Source organism: Rattus norvegicus, chromosome 7 (genome assembly GCF_036323735.1).
Source record: "Rattus norvegicus strain BN/NHsdMcwi chromosome 7, GRCr8, whole genome shotgun sequence".
Lineage (NCBI taxonomy): Eukaryota > Metazoa > Chordata > Mammalia > Rodentia > Muridae > Rattus > Rattus norvegicus.
This window is the reverse complement of record NC_086025.1, coordinates 115,325,652-115,346,645: the sequence shown is the minus strand read 5'-3', so window position 1 is coordinate 115,346,645 and position 20,994 is coordinate 115,325,652. Positions and strand designations below refer to the sequence as shown.

At 51.7% G+C, this 20,994-nt stretch overlaps 2 protein-coding genes and 1 non-coding gene across 13 annotated transcripts; 2 read left to right on the top strand and 1 right to left on the bottom strand.

Moving 5' to 3' along the window:
* Positions 1–46: 46 nt before the first annotated feature.
* On the bottom strand, positions 47–14,512 carry Csdc2 (cold shock domain containing C2). Of its 5 annotated transcripts, none has more exons than NM_001170542.1 (4): positions 14,314–14,512; positions 4,110–4,411; positions 2,255–2,377; positions 47–1,890 (listed from the first exon to the last, which is right to left on the bottom strand). In NM_001170542.1, exons 2-4 carry the CDS (start codon positions 4,286–4,288, stop codon positions 1,728–1,730), a joined length of 465 nt encoding a protein of 154 aa, NP_001164013.1. In that variant the 5' UTR covers positions 4,289–4,411; positions 14,314–14,512; the 3' UTR covers positions 47–1,727. The 5 variants fall into 5 exon arrangements, with proteins under 5 accessions (NP_001164013.1, XP_063119137.1, XP_038934431.1 ...); XM_063263067.1 differs by lacking the exon at positions 14,314–14,512 and adding an exon at positions 14,033–14,217; XM_039078503.2 differs by lacking the exons at positions 47–1,890; positions 2,255–2,377; positions 14,314–14,512 and adding exons at positions 1,897–2,221; positions 14,033–14,220.
* Nup160l1 (nucleoporin 160 like 1) lies at positions 7,911–20,918 on the top strand. Of its 7 annotated transcripts, none has more exons than XR_010053893.1 (4): positions 7,911–8,039; positions 17,098–17,237; positions 18,765–18,897; positions 20,618–20,918. XR_010053893.1 is itself a non-coding variant. In XM_039080295.2 (4 exons), the coding sequence occupies exon 1, from the start codon at positions 13,213–13,215 to the stop codon at positions 14,200–14,202; it is 990 nt and encodes a 329-aa protein (XP_038936223.1). In that variant the 5' UTR covers positions 9,702–13,212; the 3' UTR covers positions 14,203–14,637; positions 17,098–17,237; positions 18,765–18,897; positions 20,618–20,918. The 7 variants fall into 7 exon arrangements, 6 of the variants coding, with proteins under 6 accessions (XP_038936223.1, XP_063120757.1, XP_038936227.1 ...); XM_039080295.2 differs by lacking the exon at positions 7,911–8,039 and adding an exon at positions 9,702–14,637; XM_063264687.1 differs by lacking the exon at positions 7,911–8,039 and adding an exon at positions 9,702–14,637 and having other exon boundaries at positions 19,629–20,918.
* Positions 20,419–20,547, top strand: LOC120093958 (small nucleolar RNA SNORA44). The gene has a single exon (XR_005487667.1). It is a non-coding gene; the product is annotated as a small nucleolar RNA SNORA44 (small nucleolar RNA).
* Positions 20,919–20,994: the final 76 nt, after the last annotated feature.

The following is a 20,994-nucleotide window of genomic DNA, read 5'->3' as shown; positions in this document are numbered from 1 at the left end:
GTTCTTCTTCAGCCCCTTCCACAAGAACACTCATGAGACAGGCAGCTCAGGGGCAGAGTGGGTCACAGTTGAGTTTATTGCCAGTGTTAGGAGGGTTGGGGAATCCGTGGCTGGGGTCTGAGTGGAGAAGTTTCTGACTGGGCACTGCAGGGCCCAAGAGTAGGGAGGAGGCCTGTTGTCCCCACCACTAAGGCAGCCTCAGGGTGATGGCTGCAAAGGACCTACTCACAACAGGGAGGCCTGGGTGGCCTTGGGGTTCACCTGAACCAATAAGTTCTTGTCAAAGGCCTATGTCTTATCACCCAATACTGGGTTACAGGCATGCTGGAGATTTGAACTCAGGTCCTCAAGCTTGCCGAGGACCGTTCTCCAGGGACAGGCCTTGCTGGAGAATCCTCGTTCACAGTGGGGTGTCAGACAGGTCCTTCCTAGGGTGGAGGACTGGCCAGCACTTGTTAGCAGCTCTAAGTTGCTGGGCTCTGTGCAAAGGGTGCTAGGCCAAGTTGGGGTGCAAATGCCCCAAATGATTACCCTGTGGTCCCGGAACACCTACAAGGCCACCTAGACAACCACTGACCCCTTCATCCCGGCCATCTGTGCTCACATTTTACTTCCAGACTGGGTCTCATAAAGGTCATTATTGTGTCAGGCCCTTATCCTCTCATTAAGTAATGGGCTCTCTAGAGGGGACACATCTTAACTCCAAAGGGACTCCAGGTAAGAGGGACAGTCACACTTTGGGATGAACGGGATAAGAGCCACCTCAGCTGCTGACCTGTCAGGGACTTAGAGCCATTGCATAGCTCTGGGAAATGTGTCTAATGGGAGCAGAGGGGCAAGGCCAGTGGTCTCCCTGGCTGAGGACCATTCTTTTGGGGTGTCTGGACCTGGCCTTGCCTGAGGTGACATGTCAGTCTGTCGCTGCATCCTTAGCTGCTGTGGTGGCCAGCACTGGGCAGAGCATCCACAGGGTTTGGGCATCCCAGCAGAAGAGACGGTTCTGCCCAAGCAAGCTGGAGGAAACCATGTCCCCTCCTCACCTCAGAGTGAGGGACCTTAGCTCTGTGGGCTTGAAAGATCATCTGCTAGCTGAGGAGAGAGGACTGGCCTACACAACAGGAGTGCCTCAGTTCCCTCCTGCTCGCAGCTGTGTTCTCTTCAGGGCACCAAACGGGTGGGGACAGGAAGATGAGCTAGGTTTTAGCAGGGACTGGCCATGAACCTCCATGGTTTGCCCTCTTCCTCCCTAAAGGAGGCCCCTACAAAGCACTCAGGGGCCTGGCTTCTGAGGACGAGTCCAGGTGTGGCAGACACCCAGGTCCAGCACTGGAGACAGGGACGTAAGCAGACAGGCCTGGGGACTGGAGACGGTAGATCTGAGGACAGCAGTGAGGAATGGGCTCACAGGAGAGGGGTCCCCCTGGGTTCTCAAGAACATGACGCAGACCCACAGAGACTCAGTATATAGATAGTGGGCAAGAGGGGGAGAAGGTATGTTTACGTGACAGAGTTGGGAGGAAGGAGAGACAGGCCAAGGCGGGGCTGGTAGCTGCACTCCATCCAACCCTAGGCCGGATCATACAGGTCATGGGTCACAGGTGGAAGCACACATTCACAGCCACAAGCACAGACAGACAGGCGGACAAACAAGCTCACCCAAGGGCTGGTCAGCAGCACAGTGGGGGCACAGACTGGCTGCTGCCTGCCTTCTTGTGGGAGGATCCTGACTAGGATCCCACAACCTGGCCAGACCATGTCTCGTGGGGGGTATGAGGAGCCAACTGGGTGAGCACCACCTCCACAGCCTGAAACTTCTGGTTCTTGGGTGGGATGGGACACATCTTGTAGGTCACCTCATCTCCTTCTACGGGCACGTACTCCCCCTCGATGCTGGTGGACAGAAGGGGAAGGGTCAGCTCGACATCAGACCTCCCCAGGTAGCTCCCAGCCCTGTTAGACCAGAGCCCTTCATCCAGCTCTAGGTCGTAGTTTATCTAGGCCATGAAAGGGGAATCTGGATAGTTCTTCCCTCTAAGGTCTGGCTCTCTCAGGACTCCTGTGTCAGTATAGGACCTCAGAGCCTCAGCAGTGAGCATCAGGGTTCTGTGGACTTGCAGCTGATCCCTACCTGACCCCAGCATTCCTCAGCAGGGAGAGTCAGCAGGAACTCACACTTCAGCAGCTAGGGGAGGGCCAAGGGAGACTGGACACTGGGCAGGGCCTGGCCAGAAACGGGGAAGTAGAGGGGACTCACTCAGAAACATGCACGAAGATGTCCTCGGAGCCATTCTCAGGCGTGATGAAGCCGTGGCCCTGGGAGCGTGAGAACTGCTTACAGACGCCCTTGAACACAGGGCCAGCCGAGGCTCGAGCTGTCCTGGGGATAGGGTAGAGGGATTGGAGCTACGGCCTCATTGGATAGATAACAAAGAATGAGGCCCAGAGAGGGACAACGGCCTGCCCAGTGCCTCTCCACGGGGAACAAAGGTATCTCCTTGTTCCTTGTCAGTGTCTCCCTAAATAGCACCTCTATCCAGATGTTTAGCCTAAATGGGTTCCACTTGGAAGACTTCTGAGTGAACCTAGGGGTGGAGCTCAGTGGCGAACGACTTGCCTGCCATGGGTAAGGCTCAAGCTCCATCCTTGGCACCGAAAGCCAGAACAAAAACCAAGAGGCACCTCCCCATCTCCCAGGGCAGCTTCTAACCACAGGCCACTCTCCCCATGTACTGTTTACCGAGCATCTGCTCCAGCCTCGGCTCAGACAAGGTCAATGTACACTTGCTATCCAGATCAGTAAGTTACAGAAACCTTGTAGCCAGGCATGGTGGCGCATACCCACAACCCCACCCACATCCCCTTCAGAATAACAGCCAGCTCAAAGTCAGTCTGGGCTACAGAGCAAAGCCCTATCTCAATAAAGCACAGCAGTAATGAGCTGGCTGGGGGTGGGGAGGGGATGGGGATGCACTGTTGCCAAGCGTGGGCACCTGAGTTTGGATTCCAGAACCCAGTCCTCAGAAATTGTCCTCTGACCTCCACACACAGACTGTGGCATGTACATACACAAATACTCACACACGCACGCGCGCGCACACACACACACACACACACACACACACACAATCAACAATAACAGTAATAAATGCAAGACCTTTTGGCACCCACAGATCTTTCCTGTCTGGCCTCAGTCACCGTCCCAAAGGCCCAAGGATGGTTCCTATAGTTCACCAGCCTTCCTTTTAACTCTATGCTGCTTGGCCTGCCACATCAGAGTCCCTATTATTATTTTAAGATGGTCTCACTATGGGGCTGGAGAGATGGCTCAGTGGTTAAGAGCACTGACCGCTCTTCCAGAGGTCCTGAGTTCAAATCCCAGCAACCACATGGTAGCTCACAACCACCTGTAATGAAATCTGATGCCCTCTTCTGGTGTGTCTAAAGACAGCGACAGTGTACTCACATACATGAAATAAATAAATCTTTTTTTTTCTTTCTTTTTTTTTTTCCAGAGCTGGGGACCGAACCCAGGGCCTTGCGCTTCCTAAGGCAAGCGCTCTACCACTGAGCTAAATCCCCAACCCCCGAAATAAATAAATCTTAAAAAAAAAAAGTCTCACTATATCTGTGGAGCTCCAAGTCCCTTCTTCATCTGGTGCAGCTTTTTTTTTTTTTTTTAACATTTATTTATGTATGTGAGTACACTGTCGATATCCAGACACACCAGAAGAGGGCATCAGATCCCATTACAGATGGTTGTGAGCCACCATGTGGTTGCTGGGAACTGAACTCAGGACCTCTGGAAGAGCAGTCAGTGCTCTTAACTGCTATCTCTCCAGCTCCATCATCGGGTGCATCTTCAAACTCAGCTATGATGTCCTCATTTCCTGCACCCCAGCTGTCCTTCCCTAGTATTCAGAACATGTAGACAAGTCTTACTCATCCAGTCAGGAGCTCAGTAAGTGTTAAGTCTCAAACCCTGGGACAAATGGCCTATTGAACAGTAAGTTTTGTGGATTGAAGGGCCCCTAGTGTCATCCTGGGAGGATGGGCAGGCCGGGGGCCATGTGAGAATCATCATGGGACCTAGGGGAGGGGAAGGGACTCACGCGGAGTATGTCCTGGTCCGTTTGGTAGGCAAAGGGCTGGGCAGGTCCCGAGGAGAGACGCCACCACCACGTTCCCAGATCCTACTGCTCTCCCTGTGGAAGGGGAAAGTGGGCCAGACAGGGGACTTGGGGGAGTGCAGAGGTGGCACCACCGGAGGTGATGTAGACTCTGATGTCATGGCGGGGCCAGCAGGAGAGCCGGGAGGGCTCTGGAGCACAGGGGCCGGTGAAGGACTCTGGTGTCCTTCCGGGCAGGGCCTGGCCTCGCCCTGCTCACTGGCCTCACCAGCTATGGACTCCGTCTGTAAGAAAAGAGACAAACCCAGTTAAGCCCAGCCAGGGAACAGCTCCAGATACAGGACACAAGTTGAAAGGACAGTTTGAAGCCAGCCACTCCCAAAGACGCTCATGGTCCCACCCTGCCTCGGTAGCCTCACCAGGAAGACAAACTGATCACATAGTTTATCATGTGTGAGGCTTTGACTTTAGTCCCCAGCACCAAAACAAAACAAAGGACTGGGGACAGTTCAGTTGGTAGAATGCCTTCGTAGCCAATGCCACGCACATAAAACAAAGCATAAGTCCAGTGTGGCGGCGCACACCTTTGATCCAGCGCTCGAGAGGCAGAGGCAGGGGGAATCTCGGTGAGTTCAAGGCCAGCCTGATCTACAGAGCTAGTTCTAAGGCAGCCAAGGCCACACACAGAGACCCTGTAACAAAACAAAACAAAAGAGAAAACAGAACACACACACACACACACACACACACACACACACACACACACACACACACACAAAGCAGGCTTGACAGTGGGTGCCTGTAATAACCCCGGCACTCTAGAGGTAGAGGGAGAAGAACCAGAAGTTCAAGGTTATCCTGGATTCCAGAGGAAGTCTGAGGCCTGGTCACAGGACAAAACAGAACCTGCCTTAGAGTCCCTAAATACTTTCAGCTTGCGGTTTTTTTTTTGTTTGTTTGTTTTTTGTTTTTTGTTTTTTGTTTTTTGTTTTTGTTTTTTTTTCCCAGAGCTGGGGACCGAACCCAGGGCCTTGCGCAATCCCCAACCCCCCAGCTTGCGTTTAATTCTATAACCCAGGGGTCTGCAGGGGGACAAGCGGGAGGCAAAACAGCTCAGGCTCAGAGCTTTTACCTATGATATGGTGACCTCCCCACAGCCCACAAGACAGAAGTGCAGGCTTTACTGGCCGACTGGTCTCAGTCAGTACTCTTTCTTGACCTTTGATGTCATTTCCAGCTCTGCATTATGGGTAGTGTTGGTTCGTATTTTAGAGGAAGCTTGCTTGCCCCGAGGCCCAAACGCCATCCAAAATGCCCCCAAAACAGGCGCAGCGAGCACGCGGTGAGCTCTTGGGAACGCGTTCATGTTCTACTTTTCATTAACCCAGTTTCTGCCTCTCAAAATGAGGTTGAAAGGCTGATGATGTGGCTCAGTGGGGGAGCACATGCTCACGCCTGGGTCTATCCCCATCTAGCAGGGTGGGATGGAGACTGCGGAACAGCCACGATCCCCGATCCCCGCAGGAGATGGGAACCTCCCTAGGGAGTGGTCTCTGCTGTGGGTTGAGACAGCTTTCGTGCCCATGGGCATCGACTGATACCAAACCCATTGCTCTAGCGAGTGCTTCCGCTTTAAAAAAGAAAAAGTATAAGGGGTTTCATTGTCTGCCATTGTATACTTTAGGGGCCTGGCACCTGGAAGACCTTCCTCTACTGAGGAAAAGATTGTAACTCTCCTGTCAGGCCCCATGCCCTCTTCCTCAAGAACCGTGGAGTCCCAGAGCCTAAGAGATATCGCTACAGAAACTGGGAGAGACGGGTAGCCTGGAAGACTTGATAGGATCTCAGGACCAAGAAACCTTCGGTTCTGCTACTACTAGCTGCTGGCTGACCTTGGGTAGCACTTTAACTGGCCTTAGTTTCCTCATCTGTACAATGGGACGGGCACACCCTGCCTTCCCCCTCACAGGTCTTTGTGAAGATTGGCTTAGCCAATTGGCTTAGCCTGCAATAGGAAAGCCCTTCTTTAGTCCCTAATCACAAAGGAGCATTGTGCCCACTCCCTACACCCTTACTCCTTCACTTCATCATTATTTAGAACATTTATTTTCTGCGTTTCTGGATTCAACTATGATCTGTATTCATAGCTCTTCAGTCCCCTCCCCCCCCCTTTTTTTTTCCTTTTTTTTTTTTTTTTTTACCACTGAGCTAAATCCCCAACCCTCCCCTCCCCCCTTTTAACAGAGTACACACACACACACACACACACACACACACACACACACACACACACAACTATAGCTGTCTTCAGACATGCCAGAAGAGCGCATCAGATCCCGTTACAGAGCCACCCTGTGGTTGCTGGGATTTAGAACTCAGGACCTCTGCAAGAGCAGTCAGGGTTCTTAACCACTGAGCCATCTCTCCAGCCCAGCCAGGGCTGGTTTCTAACTCCCAGAGGTCTGCCTGCCTCTGCTTCCAGGGTGCTGGGATTAAAGACAGGCTGTGGTGGGGTTGGGGATTTAGCTCAGTGGTAGACTGCTTGCCTAGGAAGCGCAAGGCCCTGGGTTCGGTCCCCAGCTCCGGAAAAAAAAAAACCAAAAAAAAAAAAAAAAAAAAAAAAAAAGATGGGCTGTGGTTTGTTTTGTTTTATTTCATTTTGGTTTGTCGAGACAGGATGTCTCTGTGTACCCCTGGCTGTCCTGGAACTTGCTCTGTAGATCAGGCTGGCGTCCAACTCAAAGATCTGCCTGCCTCTACCTCCCTAGAGCTGGGTAAAGGCCTGTGTCACCATTGCCTGGCTTCTTTTTTTTTTTTTTTTTTTTTTTTTTTTTTTTTTTTGAGACAAGCTCTTACTATACTCCCCAGAATGTCACCTTCTCTTGCTCCTGCCCCAGGACTCTGGAGTGAACTAGGGCTTCACCCCTGCCAGGCTCTACCACTGAAATAAATTCCCATAACCCATCCACCCATCTGCAGTGTTCCCTCATCGAACCAAGGTCTCACATTTGCTTAGGAAATGTTTTCCCATATTGTACTCTGTGCCCCTTAAGAGGAAAACATCCAAATCAGAAGCTTCAGGTGAGTGCGGCAACCCACCTGTGACCCTGGCGCTCCTGAGGCAGAGACAGAAGTTCCAGAAGATTGCAAGTTCAAGGCCAGTCTGGGCTACAGAGTAAGAACACTGTCTCAAAACAAAACTCAAACCTTAAAAACAAACAAACAAACAAACAAAACTAAGAACGGAAGGAAAGAAAAATGAGAGAGAGAGAGAGAGAGAGAGAGAGAGAGAGAGAGAGAGAGAAAGAGACAAAGGGGGGGGTTGTCTTAAAGGTCATCTGTTTTAAGTAAAAAATTACTGGTCTTGCCGCGAGTTGTTTTTTTTTTTTTTTCCTGGTGCCAGGCATGGTTTCCCAGGCAAGCTCTCTACCGTGGAGCTCCACCAGGAATCCCAAACAAATGAACTGCATGATGTGTGACTTGCATCTCAATTAAAGTGTTGTCAAAGATAAGGCGGGCGGCACCAAAGTCCCCAGAGGCACCCAGACTGGAAAACGCTGGTCCCAGTCCCTGGATTCTTGCTTCTTCCTGGGAACCAGGGCCATTGAACCTGCTCACTGCAGTCTCCCAAGGTGGTGTGCAGGGCAGTGTCAGCGGGGGTGGGGGGTGGGGGGGTGGGGGGGTGGGGGGTGGAGCCAAAGTGGTTACCAAGGAGACGCAGGGGCTGCTCCACCAGCCAGGTGATAGTGGCTAGAGGGAGGGGGCGTGGGGAGGGGAAGGGCAACCAGCTAAGCTGCTAGCGGGAAAAGGTCACAAGCCGCCTGGGTGAGCTCTGGAAGTGACTCTGGGGGGGCAGGGGCGGGCCTAGGGAGCCACAGAACGAGCAGGCCTTCTCTGGACCCTTTATCCTAGGTAAGGAGGGCAGGGACTGACTAGAGCCAGTTTCTAATCTGGAAGTGTCTCCGGCAGGCGTGGCCTCATCTCCCCAACTCCGGTGCTGGATTGGGGCAAGAGGCCCTCCTTCCTCAGGTCAGGGTTCACAGAGGGTGAAAGTGGGCGAATATGGCAGAGCCCGGCAGGTGCTGCAGCCCTGGAGGCAGCTCCTTACACACAGGACTGGTTCAGGACTGGACCAGTCCTGCTCTATCTCCTCCTTCCTTTACAGACTGCTCCCTTCCTCCCCTGCCCCACAGGCGAAAAGCTCCCTTTTCTGGGCTTAATTCCTGCAGCATCCTTTAAGGGTTAGTGCTATTATCCTACTGTACAGATAAAAATGAGAAAGAGAGAGAGAGAGAGAGAGAGAGAGAGAGAGAGAGAGAGAGAGAGAGAGGAATCAATCAATCAAGGACACAATGTCTTAGGCAGAATCAAACCAGGATACGTTGTATTTTTGGTTTTTTTGTTTTGTTTTATGAGAGAGAGAGAGAGAGAGAGAGAGAGAGAGAGAGAGAGAGAGAGAGAGAGAGAATACATGCGTGTGCAAACGTGTGGAGGCCAAAGACTCACATTGAATGTCTTTCTCTAATGTTCTCCGCTTTATTCATCAAAACAGTCTCACTCTCTCAGCCCAGAGCTCACAGACAGGCTAGCCTGGCTAACAGATGAACTTCAGGAATCCCCCTACCTCCACCCTCCAGTGCTGGGTTACAGAGGATCTGGAGGGCCTGGCTGTTACCTTGGTATCGGGACCAAGCTCGGGACCCCATGCTTGCAGGGCACTTGCTGCGAATACTCACTGAGCCCTCTCCTCAGCCCCTTGTCCACTCACTGAGGCCTCTCCCCAGCCCCTTGTACACTCACTGAGCCCTCTCCCCAGCCCCTTGTACACTCACTGAGCCCTCTCCCCAGCCCCTTGTCCACTCACTGAGCCCTCTCCCCAGCCCCTTGTACACTCACTGAGCCCTCTCCCCAGCCCCTTGTACACTCACTGAGCCCTCTCCCCAGCCCCTTGTGGCTTTTCTCTTTGGAATTGGGGGAGGGTCGGAGTCTCCCTATACAAATTGTCTTGAACTCCCTATGTATCCAAAACTGGACTAGAATTTGCAATCCCTCTGCCTCAGCCTCCCACATCCTGGGATTATAGACCTGCTCCACAATGCCTGACTGCTAGTACATTTTTTTTATTTACTTAAGATTTATTTTATTATTTTTAACTGCATGTATATATGTGTTTGTGCATGTGTCATGTGTGAGTGCCGATGCCTACAGAGATGCAGTTACAGGCAGTTGTGGGCCATACAACATGGGTGCTGGGAAAGGAACTCAGGTCCTTTGGAAGAGCAGTAACCACTTTTAGCCTTTGAGCCATCTGTCCAGTGCCCCTCCCCTGAAGACACTGTAGCTGTCTTCAGATACACCAGAAGAGGGCATCGGATCTCTTTACAGATGGTTGTGAGCCACCATGTGGTTGCTGGGAATTGAACTCATGACCTCTGGAAGAGCAGTCGGGTGCTCTTAACCACTGAGCCATCTCTCCAGCCCTGAATTTGTTTTCTTAAGATTTTAATTTTTTGATGGGCTGGAGAGATTGCTCAGCGGTTAAGAGCACTGATTTTTCTTCCAGAGGTCCTGAGTTCAATTCCCAGCAACCACAAGGTGGCTCACAACCATCTGTAATGGGATCTGATGCCCTCTTCTGGTGTGCTTGACTGAAGAAAACAACAATGTTCTCACATAAAATAAATTAAAAAAAATATTTTAATTTTTTTGAGCTGGGCAGTGGTGGCGCACACCTTTAACATTAGCACTCAGGAGGCAGAGGCAGGCAGATCTCTGCGTTTCAGACTAGCCTGGTCTACAGACCCAGTTCCAGAACAGGCAATGCTATACAGAGAAGCCCTGTCTTGGAAAACTAAAACTAACTTAATAAAAATACAGTATTTAGGGGTTGGGGATTTAGCTCAGTGGTAGAGCGCTTGCCTAGCAAGCGCAAGGCCCTGGGTTCGGTCCCCAGCTCCGAAAATAAAAAAAAAGAAAAAAGAAAAAAATACAGTATTTAAACTGTATTTACTCGTCTATCCATTTAGTGTGAACAAGTTACTATGCATGCATGTGTGTAGTACCCACAGAGGCCAGAAGAGGGCATCAGATCCCCTGGAGCTGATACGTGTGCTGGGAGCCAAACTAGCCTTCTGCAAGAGCAGCAAGTGCTTTTTAATGGATGAGCTTCAGCTCCTTAACATATAGTCATATGGCCCAGGATGAGCTTCTGACCTCCACCTCTGAGTACTGGGATTGCAGGCTAGACCAACCATAACGATGTCTTCGGTTGCTATTATTTCTTGGACAGGATTCGACTCTCTCTAGGACCAGAGAGGGACCGGAGCTGGAAAGGTTATGAAACACCTAGAGAGCCCAGGGAGATGAGAACAAGAAAATATAGAACAAGGCTCCAGCACAGACCCTGTTTCCAGAATATTGATGCAGGGAAGGACAGACAGAATCAAGGCTTTCCTTGTTTGGCTCCAGCGCTATGTCCGGCTTCTTCCTTTGGTTTCCCACTTGTTTATTTACTGGGGGATGGGGGACAGGAGTCCGAGGCAGGTCTCAAGTAGACAATTGAAGCCTTAAATGCCCAAACTCCTGCCTCTGCCACCTGAATGCTGGGTTATAAGTGAGCCTCACTTTCACACCACGTTCATGTGGTACTGGAGGTAAAATGCGGCTCCTTATAAAGGCGGGGCAATGTGAGACCCAGAAATGAGCCTTAGGTATGTCCTTCCCAGCATGAAAGCCAAACTAATAGGCAGTGGTGGGACCAGGCAAAGCCAAAACACCAGTACCATTTGGAGCTATCCCAAGGTGTGATACAGTGTCACAGGACTGCGGCACTCGAGGCAGTGAGTCAGCCCTGGGAATAGGTGACCAGAGCCAGCTGAGACAGGGCTCCAATTCCCAGACCCTCCCTCCTAAAAAGTGGGGTATACCTGGGTGGTGGTGGTACACACCTTTAATCTCAGCACTCCAGAGGCAGAGGCAGGCAGACCTCGGAGTTCCAGGCCAGCCTGGTCTACAGAGTGGGTTCCTGGACAGCCAGGGCTACACAGAAAAACCCTGTCTCAAAAACCAAAAAACAACAAACAAAACAAGAAAAGGTAAGAAAAGGGGGGAGGGGTTACAAGTGCCTATCTTGACAATGAGAACCCCTTTAAAGGTGGGCATCCCAGTGAAAGCAAGAGGCTCCAGCAGCAGCACTGTGTGACCTCAGACAAGCAGCTGTCATTCTCTGGGCTTCACCTGTATCCCTAGACACACGACTCAACGTCAGGGTCCAGATGACTGATGGAGGCCAGCCAGTCCGATTCGACTCTGAGGTTATCAAAACACCTGCATGGGCTTACCCCAGGAGGCAATTCCCAACCCTGTCCTACAAAAGCCACACACCCACACACAACTAAAATAAACGGGGGGCAAACACCAGACCAGTATGCACAGGGAAGACAGCCTTGGACTTACAAGGTCCCCATCTGCTGTGGACTGTGAGACAGACTTGCCAGCCAGTTCTAGTTTGGCAAGTCTCTGCCACCCTCTATCCACTTAACCACCTGTCAGGCTCTTGTTCCATTTGTGCCTCATAAGAACCGTAAACAGTAATTACCACCTTCATACCCATTCTTCGGAAGAGTAAACTGAGGGGGGTGGTGGTGAAGAGACTCGCTGAGGTCACCCGCCTGGCTTGGCAGTCCTCTTGAGCCCTGGAGAGGTCTGGAAGAGGGCTGTGTAGCCAAGGCAAGGAGAGGAAACCCTCAATTCTCTGTACAAGACCTCCCACTGCCGGCCTCCCCTGGAGAATGATGTGCAGAGCCTTAGAAGAACTGGGGAGCCAGGATTCGGGGCTCTATTTCTGGTGTTGTGCTGACTCAGACCGTGACCTTGGGTGAATTACTCACCAGCTCTGTGAAGCTTTAAAACAACACCCCCAATAAAAGTGTTCCAGCTCCAAGTCCCCATTATGGGGGTGCCACTAGGGAGGAATGGGTACAGTTTAAAAATAGAAAGACCGGGACCACAAAGAAGGTGATGGGAGAGCTGAATGTCTCAGGCTTGTCCATGCTGAGTCCTGGGAAGGTGGCAGCCACTTTCGGACCACCAGGCAGAAGTGGTACCTGCCTGCATCCTCCCTCCCCAGGTTCCTAGATACTCCTTAGGACGCACATCAGTTCCCCCCCCCCCCCCCCCCGCAGCAGCCGGAGGTGACCTAATTAAAGTCCTTCCCACCCCCACCCCCACTAAGTGTGTGTGTGTCAGGGGCTGTCCCAGCCAATCCTAAAGATTAATTATTTAAGTGACTCTTTACTCTCCTGCTCACAAGCCCAAGCAGCCCTGAGGCTCTTGTTCTAAGGCCTCTGGGCTTTTCTGGCATTAGTGGGGGGAGGGAAAGCCAGGGTAGCTACCTGGAGCCAAGTTCACAGACAAGCTCCACTTCAGCCTGTCGGTGTGAGCTTAAACAAGTCACCTTCCCATGCTGGCTCCTCTGGAGAGAGGATCCTACTGGCCAAAGTCACACATGGTGACAGATTGGCAATGGTGTGGTCTCAAAGTCCCTGGGCTTCCCAGGGTGCTAAGTCAACTCCTGCCTGGTGACTACTATTTCTGGGGATGGAGTGTGTTCTGGCCCCACCCTGATTGTACCCCCTCACCTTGCTGTGCATCTCCCCCAAGCTGCCTGTGCACAGAGCTCTGGGTCCTGGACACCAGGCCTGTGACCAGCTCGATTAGTCTAAGAGCACCCTCTGCTGGGTATCACCTGCACAAGGTGGGTGAATGCGGGGGAGGGGGGAGACCTGTGCCTTTGGATGGACTGGCAAATATCTCCACTCCCCCATTTATCCATTCCTGTGGATCCTTGAGAGCCACAAGGGAGGCCCTCCCTAGCCAATAAGCATCTTCAAACCTTTTCCAGCCATCTGTCTCCAGGCCTGGGACAACTTGGTGTGTTCTCCTGGGACCCTTCACCGCTGGCTTCTGTTTGCACTAGTTGTGTTAAGGTGGGGTGGGGCCAGAGACACAAGGTTGGGAAATAGATGTTTTGGGGAAACGCAGTGTGGGGCGAGGAGGGGAAAAGACACTCAGAACCTGGGCACTCATGCCCAGAGACCTCTGGGATGGAGTCGGATTTGGGAAAGCGCTCTCCCCACCCCCACTCCCCTCCTCACCCCCCTCCTCACCCCCATCCTTCCCAGGGAAAGGCCCTGCCTGGATGGCATATAAGCAAGCCAGTGCCAGGCTGCCAGAGGGGGTGCCCACCTCCCACAAGGCACACTTCCTTCTCCCCTCCCCCAGCCCCAGCGGATGCAGCAGTTCACACTCTGGATTTATTATTGTTCTCAGTCCTGCCCCCCTCCTCCCTGGGAAGCGCCTGCAGCCTGGCAGCCTAGCAGCCTGGCAGGAACCTGCTGTCTCCTTGTGGGTGCCAGCATGGCCCCTTATCTCCATTCAGTCTCCTTGTGCCAGGGTCAGACCACTCAGGGGCTTGATGCCAGCCAAGGCCAACCTGAGTCCTTGCATCCCACAGCAAGGGTTGCCCGCCAGCTGGTCTGTCACCCCTGTCCTCCAGTGGGCTGCACCCAAGCAAAGGAGGAGGTCAGAGCTAGCCCAGCATGCGGGGGAGGGCAAGGACTCGATGGGGTGGCATAAAGGCAAAAATAACGTGGAACCATTCCTCCAGCCAGTTGACACAATTATCACTGCCACACTAGGGAAAAAGAGAGTGAGGGGAAGACAGCTGCTCTGGGTCTCTGCCTGCCCCAGGCGGCTCCTCCCCTCTGCCCTGGCCTCAATGCAGATTTCAGGGGCAAGATCCAGAGGTGCTCCCGACTGGCCTTTTAGGGTCTGGAAGGAGTCACGGCTATCCCTCACCCAGTTCCCAGACCGGAGGCTGCGGCTTGGCAGGAAGCTACTGTTACCTGCTTCTCAACCCAGACGCGAGTCCCAGACACAGACATTCACACACATTCAGACGCGCGCGCGGGAGCCACTCCGCCACAGCTTTTCTGGAGGGTCAAGGAGAGAGAAGGGAAGGGAGGTGGGCTCCTCTGCCTCCCCGGCATCCTCTAAGCAGAGCTGGGCTGGCTGATGCAGCTCCTCGACCTTTCCAGCCTCACTCCACACATCCTTTCTTGGTACGGTCAGCCCTCGGCCCCTGCCTCTGCCAGTTTCCATCACGGGCTTCCTTCAGGTCCCTTACCTCGCCCTGGCAGCTGGGTCCAGGTACTGTCTCCTGTAGTGGGCAGCACCCGATCTCTCTGGACCGTGGAGCTGGCTGGCAAGGGTCACGTCTGGATGATGCACTCTCCGTGGCGCGCGCGCGCGCGCGTGTGTGTGTGTGTGTGTGTGTGTGTGCAGGAGGCACCTCAGCCCCTCACTCACTCACTCACACACGCCCTCCTGCTGACGTCAGGATGTGCTGGAGGGAGGGACTGGGATGGGAATTTGTACTCGTAGCTTAAAGGGACACTAGGCTATCTCTTCTCTGGCCCAGACACCACCTCCTGAGCAAGGCGAGTGCTGGGTGAGTGGCTAAGCTGCGTCACTTAGAGCTTTACTGCTTCTTGTTTTGGAAAGTGGCTTTTATTGCTGGGCCAAGGTATAATTTGCCCTGTACCAGGTCAGGGTAGCTGCTGGGGAATGCAGGGCAGGAAGAGCTAGAGACAGTGTGCGTTCTTGGTGATTGGGGGAGGGGAGGGGAGTGTTCATGCTCAACGGGAGGGCCTGCAGGGTGGGAGGATATACTCTGGAGCAGGAAGAGAACAGAGGAGACCCTCTGGGAACAAGCCAGGTTCCTGGGGACTCCCAGACATTCCATTCCCTCTGGACTCTCAGACAGTGGCCAGCAGCTGTGCTCAGCTCTGTCCCCTCAGAGCTTCCAAGGTTTCCATGTGAAGGATGTGCTCAAATCTCTTTGGCACAGATTAGGTGCTTGGGAGGGGCTACTGAATCCAGGAGAAGAGAACTCTGAAAGAATAATAAGTGTCTCTCTGTGTGTGTCTGTTTCTTACACACACACACCCCGGGTGGGGGGGTTGGGGGGGGAGTGTCTGTGTGTCTGGGAGGCTTTTAAAAGTGAGGCAGTGTAGGTCTAGGATCGCTTCAGACAGAATTGGATTTGACTCTTAAGACCTCAGCCTTAGGACTCCAGTCCTCCCCAAGAGGACAGTTAAGGCTCAACTGTCTGTGAGCTCAGGGCCAGGCTTCAGGAGGGCTCCACAAAGGGCTTCTCTGCCTCCTCCCTGCCCCACCTCCTCAACCTCAGCCTAGAGAGGCTTCTTCCCTAGGTCTCACTTTAGTACTACTGAGTCACAAGGAGGGGCCCTTTGTGGAGGCTGGCACCAACCAAGCCCCAGCCCTCAGGAGGATGAAGCCCAAAGATTTCAAGTTTGAGTGAAACATGAAATAAAGATGAATAACGAATTTAAACAATTAGAAAGAAAATTAGACACGGCCGGGCAAACCTGTGATCCCAGCACCGAGGAGGCCACGGATTGCTGTGAATTTGAGGCCAGCCTTGACTCTATGAGAAGACCGCTGTGTCCTCAAAACAAATAGACCAGCAGTAGTTACGCTGTTTTTCCAGAGAGCCTGCCTGGGTCCCAGCCCCCATGTATGGCAAGTCACAACCTCCAGCTCCAGGGACACACATGGCACACATGGCATGGTCTCTTTAGGGCTCCTCCGGGCCATGCAGTGTGCTTTGCCATTTATTTATTTATTTATTTATTTATTTATTTATTTATTTAATGGTTTTTCGAGAGACAAAGTTTCTCTGTGTGGCCTTTGATGTCCTGAAACTCAATCTATAGATCAGGCTGGCCTGGAACTCATCGAGATCCCCCTGCCTCTGCCTCCCGAGTGGTGGAAATGAAGGTATACACCACCACCACCTGGCCCTTTGATCTTTTTTATGCACATGACAGATTCGCTCATTTTTGTAGACCTTACTGTACTAGAGAGGAAAGGGAAGCCATCTGGGAGAAGAATTTGCCTGTGTTAGCAACCTGGTTATAGGGGGTTGGGATGCAATACCACTCATGTCCACATGCCTGGAAATGTTTTTGTTGTTGTGGGCTTTTTGTTTTATTTTAATTTTCAGACGGGGACATACTGGAGCGCCTTGGTTGGCCTGGAACTCATTCTGTAGACCTGGCTGGTTTAGAACTCACAGATGTGCCTGCCTCTGCCTCCCGAGTGGGTTCTGGGATAGGGGTGTGCGCTGTCACATATGGCCTTTCCTAGAACCTCTTAGATCATTTATGCTCAGTCTTGGCTTCTGACAGCACAGGAGGGACTGCTCTGCTCTGTGTCCACAGAGATCCAGAGTGCTGCCTCTACTCTAGTCCCGTCCCAAGCACCACACTGAGGAGTCCTCCTCTCTTTTCCAGTTCCCCAGTTCCCTTTGTCTTTTTCTCCTTTAAAAACAAGTGAATTTCAGCTTCCTTTTAGACAAGGTCTGTCTGTGTAGCCCAGATGGGCCTCGAGCTTGTGACCATCCTGCTTCAGCCTCCTAAGTGCTGGGGTCACAGGCTTATGCTAACCAGCCTCTGCCTCCCTGGTTTGTTTTTGAGGTAGGGTCTCCTGCAGCCCAGGCCAGGTTTGAACATGCATTAGAGGACAGCTGTAAAGTGCTGAGCATTTATATCCTGGATGCTGGGCAAGCACGGTGCAACTGTTACTGTACCTTCCCCCACATTTTCTCTTCTCTACCCCTAAATTCTCTGCTCTTCCAACTCTTTCTCCTTCTCTGAGACGGCTTCATTGTCTTACTTACTTACTCTGAAGTAATAGATTGGCAGAACAGAGACCTGAGCTAGCCTTGAACTCACTAAGAAGCCCAGACTGGCCTTAAACTCACAGAATCTTCCAAATGCATCTCAACCTGTCCTCACGGGGGGCGGGGGGGCGGGGGGGGGAGGCAGTGATGATACGGGCACAGCTTAGTGTCATGTGGCGGAATGACCTACCTCTTCCCTCTCAGTTCCAGAACCCTCAGCCCAACAGAGCCAGTGACCCAACCTGGGATCCAATTTTGGTGGTCCGTTTGTCATTCCAGTGGCCTTGAACTGAGCGACCAGGGAGTAGCCAAGGAGGATTTCTTGAGCTCCAGAGATGAGCCAGGTTTGTCTGAGACTGGAAAGCAGTTATGGGCAGAGGGATCCATCAGAGGAATGGGCCGGGGGTCATATAGCAGGGAGAGCTGGCAGAGTCAGTGTTAGGAGTTGAGATGGGAGGTGGGAGGCAGGGCTCAAAGGCCAGTTGTATGGAGGCTGGGATTTGGTCCTTTGTGGAACAGGCTAAGGCCGGGGCTAAGGTCTTCTTGTCCTGTTCCTTTCTGACCCTGCCACTGGTAAACACACGTCTGGGCTGTCAGGCAGCAGAGCATAGTGAATGAAGGAGGGTGGCGGCGGTTTGGAATAGCGTGGTGATTACCCCACGCACACAGAGACCACAGCTGTTCATTCAGGAAGTGAGCAGCAGAGACACACCCGCCCACCCACCAGCCAGCCGCGCCAAGTAACAAAGAAATCTGCTTGCATCTAGGGGCTCTATGTGAAGGCTATTTTTGTGAGAAGCTTGAAAATTCAAGCTCATCTCCTGAAAAGCCTTCTTCACCCGGGAGAAGCAAAGAGAGGGGGAGGGAAGAACCTAGCAGCATTGAGGTCCTCTGGATACACCTCAGTCTCGCTCCTGTAATCCACCATAACCAAGAGTCAGTGCCAGGCCCTGACCAGCGTGGCACCAACCAATTTAACCCTTCAGGGCACACAGATCCCAGTGGTGTCTACAGGCCTGATAGAGATAAAGTTTAGGTGAGGAGAGGTTAAGAACCTTGTCCACCCAGGTGTCGTGCCTCCTACACGTGATCCCAGCACTCAGGATGATGAAGCAGGAGGATTGCCTTGAGTTTGAGGCCAGAATGGTCTGTCCACAAGTGAGTTCTAGGCCTGCCTTCCATACATAGTGAGTCTTTGTCTCAGATGACAGCAAAGCAAGAGCCTTGCCCAGTGAGTGTCGCACAGCTTCCATTGGAGGAGATGTTAAAATGGAGGGTATAAAAAGGCAGGGTGGTGCACACCTGTCACCCCAGCACTTCGGAAGTAGGGAAATCAGGGGTTTGAGGGCAGCCTGGGCTACATAGTCATACTTTATCTTAGAGGGTTAAAAACAGAAAGCACAGACTCGTTGGGGATTTAGCTCAGTGGTAGAGCGCTTGCCTAGCAAGCGCCAGGCCCTGGGTTCGGTCCCCAGCTCCGAAAAATAGAAAAAATAGAAAAATAGAAGAAAGCATAGACTCTGACTCCATGATATTTTTGTTCTTTCTGCCACAGTGCATTTGAAGTGGCTTTGCTGAAGTGGACAGGACTCTAGCCTGCACTCACATTTCTGCCCTGTAAATTAGGATGGGTCTTTCCTCTTCCCCGCCACAGGCTGATCACCGCCCTCACTGATCTAAGTACTGCTCTACCAGACCCAATGTCTTTAGGCACTTAAAAAAAAAAAAAAAAAGAACAATGTATCTATTTATGTGTGCGGCCCACAGGCTCACCCGGGTCTGTGGGCGGAGGGCGGAGGACAGGTTTGAAGAGTTGATTCTATCCTTTACTTTTTATTTTTTGGTATTCTAAGACAGGGTTTCTCTTGCAGCCTTGAGTGTCCTGGAACTCCCTCTCTGGACCAGGCTGGCCTCCAACTCAAAGATCAGCCTTGCTTCTGCCATGGGAATGCTGGTATTAAAGGTGTGCAGCACCGTGGCCTGGCTAAATTTAAAAATCTTAAGGTACAGAAAACTTACACAATACTCTGACGAATCTTTAGACGGAGTTTATATTTTAGCAAAAGTTTTAGAGCATTAATTAAAACCAAGGAAAGGAGATGAGATAAGCAGCAGCTTTCCTATTGGGAATACTCTACTTTTTTAACATTTATTTATTTATTTATTTATTATGTATACATCATACAGCTTTCTGCCTGCATGTATGTCTGCAGGCCAGAAGAGGGCACCAGACCTGATTATAGATGGTTGTGAGCCACCATGTGGTTGCTGGGAATTGAACTCAGGACCTCTGGAAGAGCAGACAGTGCTCTTAACCTCTGAGCCATCTCTCCAGCCCCGGAATACTCTACTTTTTAGCTGTTTGAAAAGGACACAATGTCTTTTCCTGGGCTGTCTTGCTTTGATCTCTCTCAGAGTCAGATGGCCAGTCTGACCCAAGACAGATTTTGGATGAAATTTTTGTTGTTGGTTTTTTGAGACAGTGTATCTATCTCCCTGCAACCCTGGCTGACCTGGAACTCACTGTGTAGACCAGGCTGGTCTCTAACTCAAAGATCCTCCTGCCTCTGCCCTCTGCCTCTGCTCTCTGCCTCTGCCTCTGCCTCTGCCTCAGCCTTTGCCTGGATTAAAGGACACCACAACCCAGCTGGTTCTCCCCTTTCAGTGGGAGGGTCTTGGGGATCAAACGCAGGTCCTCAAGATGCTTACAAATTCCTAGACTGGCTCTTTTCTAGGCAGTGGAAACTCCAGAGCAAAGCAGGAACTTCTCATGGAGAAGGCAATAAAACGACCTAATAACCACGTGCTGAACGTGAGGAGGCAATAAATGTTTCAGAGAACCAGTAAGCAGGAAGTGGGGTGGGAAGGGGGGCTGCTGGCAGGTGGCTTGTGACTTGGAAGGGGAGGTCAGGGAGGACCCAGCCTGGCTCCTCCCCGAGAGAGAGACGCTGTACTTCAGGGTCCAGACAGGAAGATGTGAGTTCATTTTATTACTTGCGCTGGGGAGGAGTCAGCCTGCCTCCATCTTGGGCTTGTAAGCCATCTCACTATAAAGACAAACTAGGGTCCTGCCTGTTCATGTTCAAGGATCAGGCTATGTCCCACCTGTAACCTCAACTATAAATGGTTCTGCACGGCCTGTGCCAAGAAATAATGACCTTGAATTTGTTTCTTTGAATGTGTTTATTTTACATCTCGCCTGGCCTGTGGTTTCCTCTCCCTCTTCTCCTCCCAGTTCCCGCTCCTCTCCCCCTCCCCTGTCCATGTCTTTGCTTCAAAATATTGTTCTGACCATCTTGCTACCCTACCTTTGTTTCAAAGGGTTATTATAACCCCTTGTTATGACCACGTTATTATGTTCTGCTCCTGAAACCCACCTCTTTGCCTGCCAAATCCCCCCTTTGGAAACCCCCTACCTCTGAGCTGTAAGAGCCCTTACCTTTCCCATCTCCAGTGGTAACTTTTGAACCCCACCTTAGGGGCAGGCTCCCCTGCGTATATGTGCAAGAATAAGAAAGTTTGCTTAAGCATGTTTCCAAGGGCTGTGGCTGCTCATAGCCATGGGATCTCCAACTGCATGCCAGAGTAACGGAGAGACTTTGACAGCCCAGGTTATCACAGTGCCTGCTGTTGCCACTCAGCTCTCCTATATGTTTTTCCACTGGAGTTATGAGCTGTCTGTCCTTCTGTCCTGTGGTATTCACAACAAACTTTCCTTCTGCAGTGTGCACTTGGGCGGTTCTTGGAAGAGTGAGGAGACAGCCTGTCAGCCTCTGCTCATTAACCTAAGGACCATGTGACCAGTGAGGTGGCCATCTTGTGGTTTGGTCTGCATTATTTGTTGGAAAAATGCCACAAGAAGATCACACTGGGATATAGAAGTTTCTGGCGAATACTTAGCCAGGTAGCCTTTTGTGGCCAGATTGGTCTACAAAGAGAAACAGCATTTTGGAAAAGTGAAATACCTTTGTAACCTAACCTGCAATTGGTTCAATAAAGACTTCAAATTTAAAAAAAAAAAAAAAGTTTGCTTTAGGGTTGGGGATTTAGCTCAGCGGTAGAGCGCTTGTTTAGCGAGTGCAAGGCCCTGGGTTCGGTCTC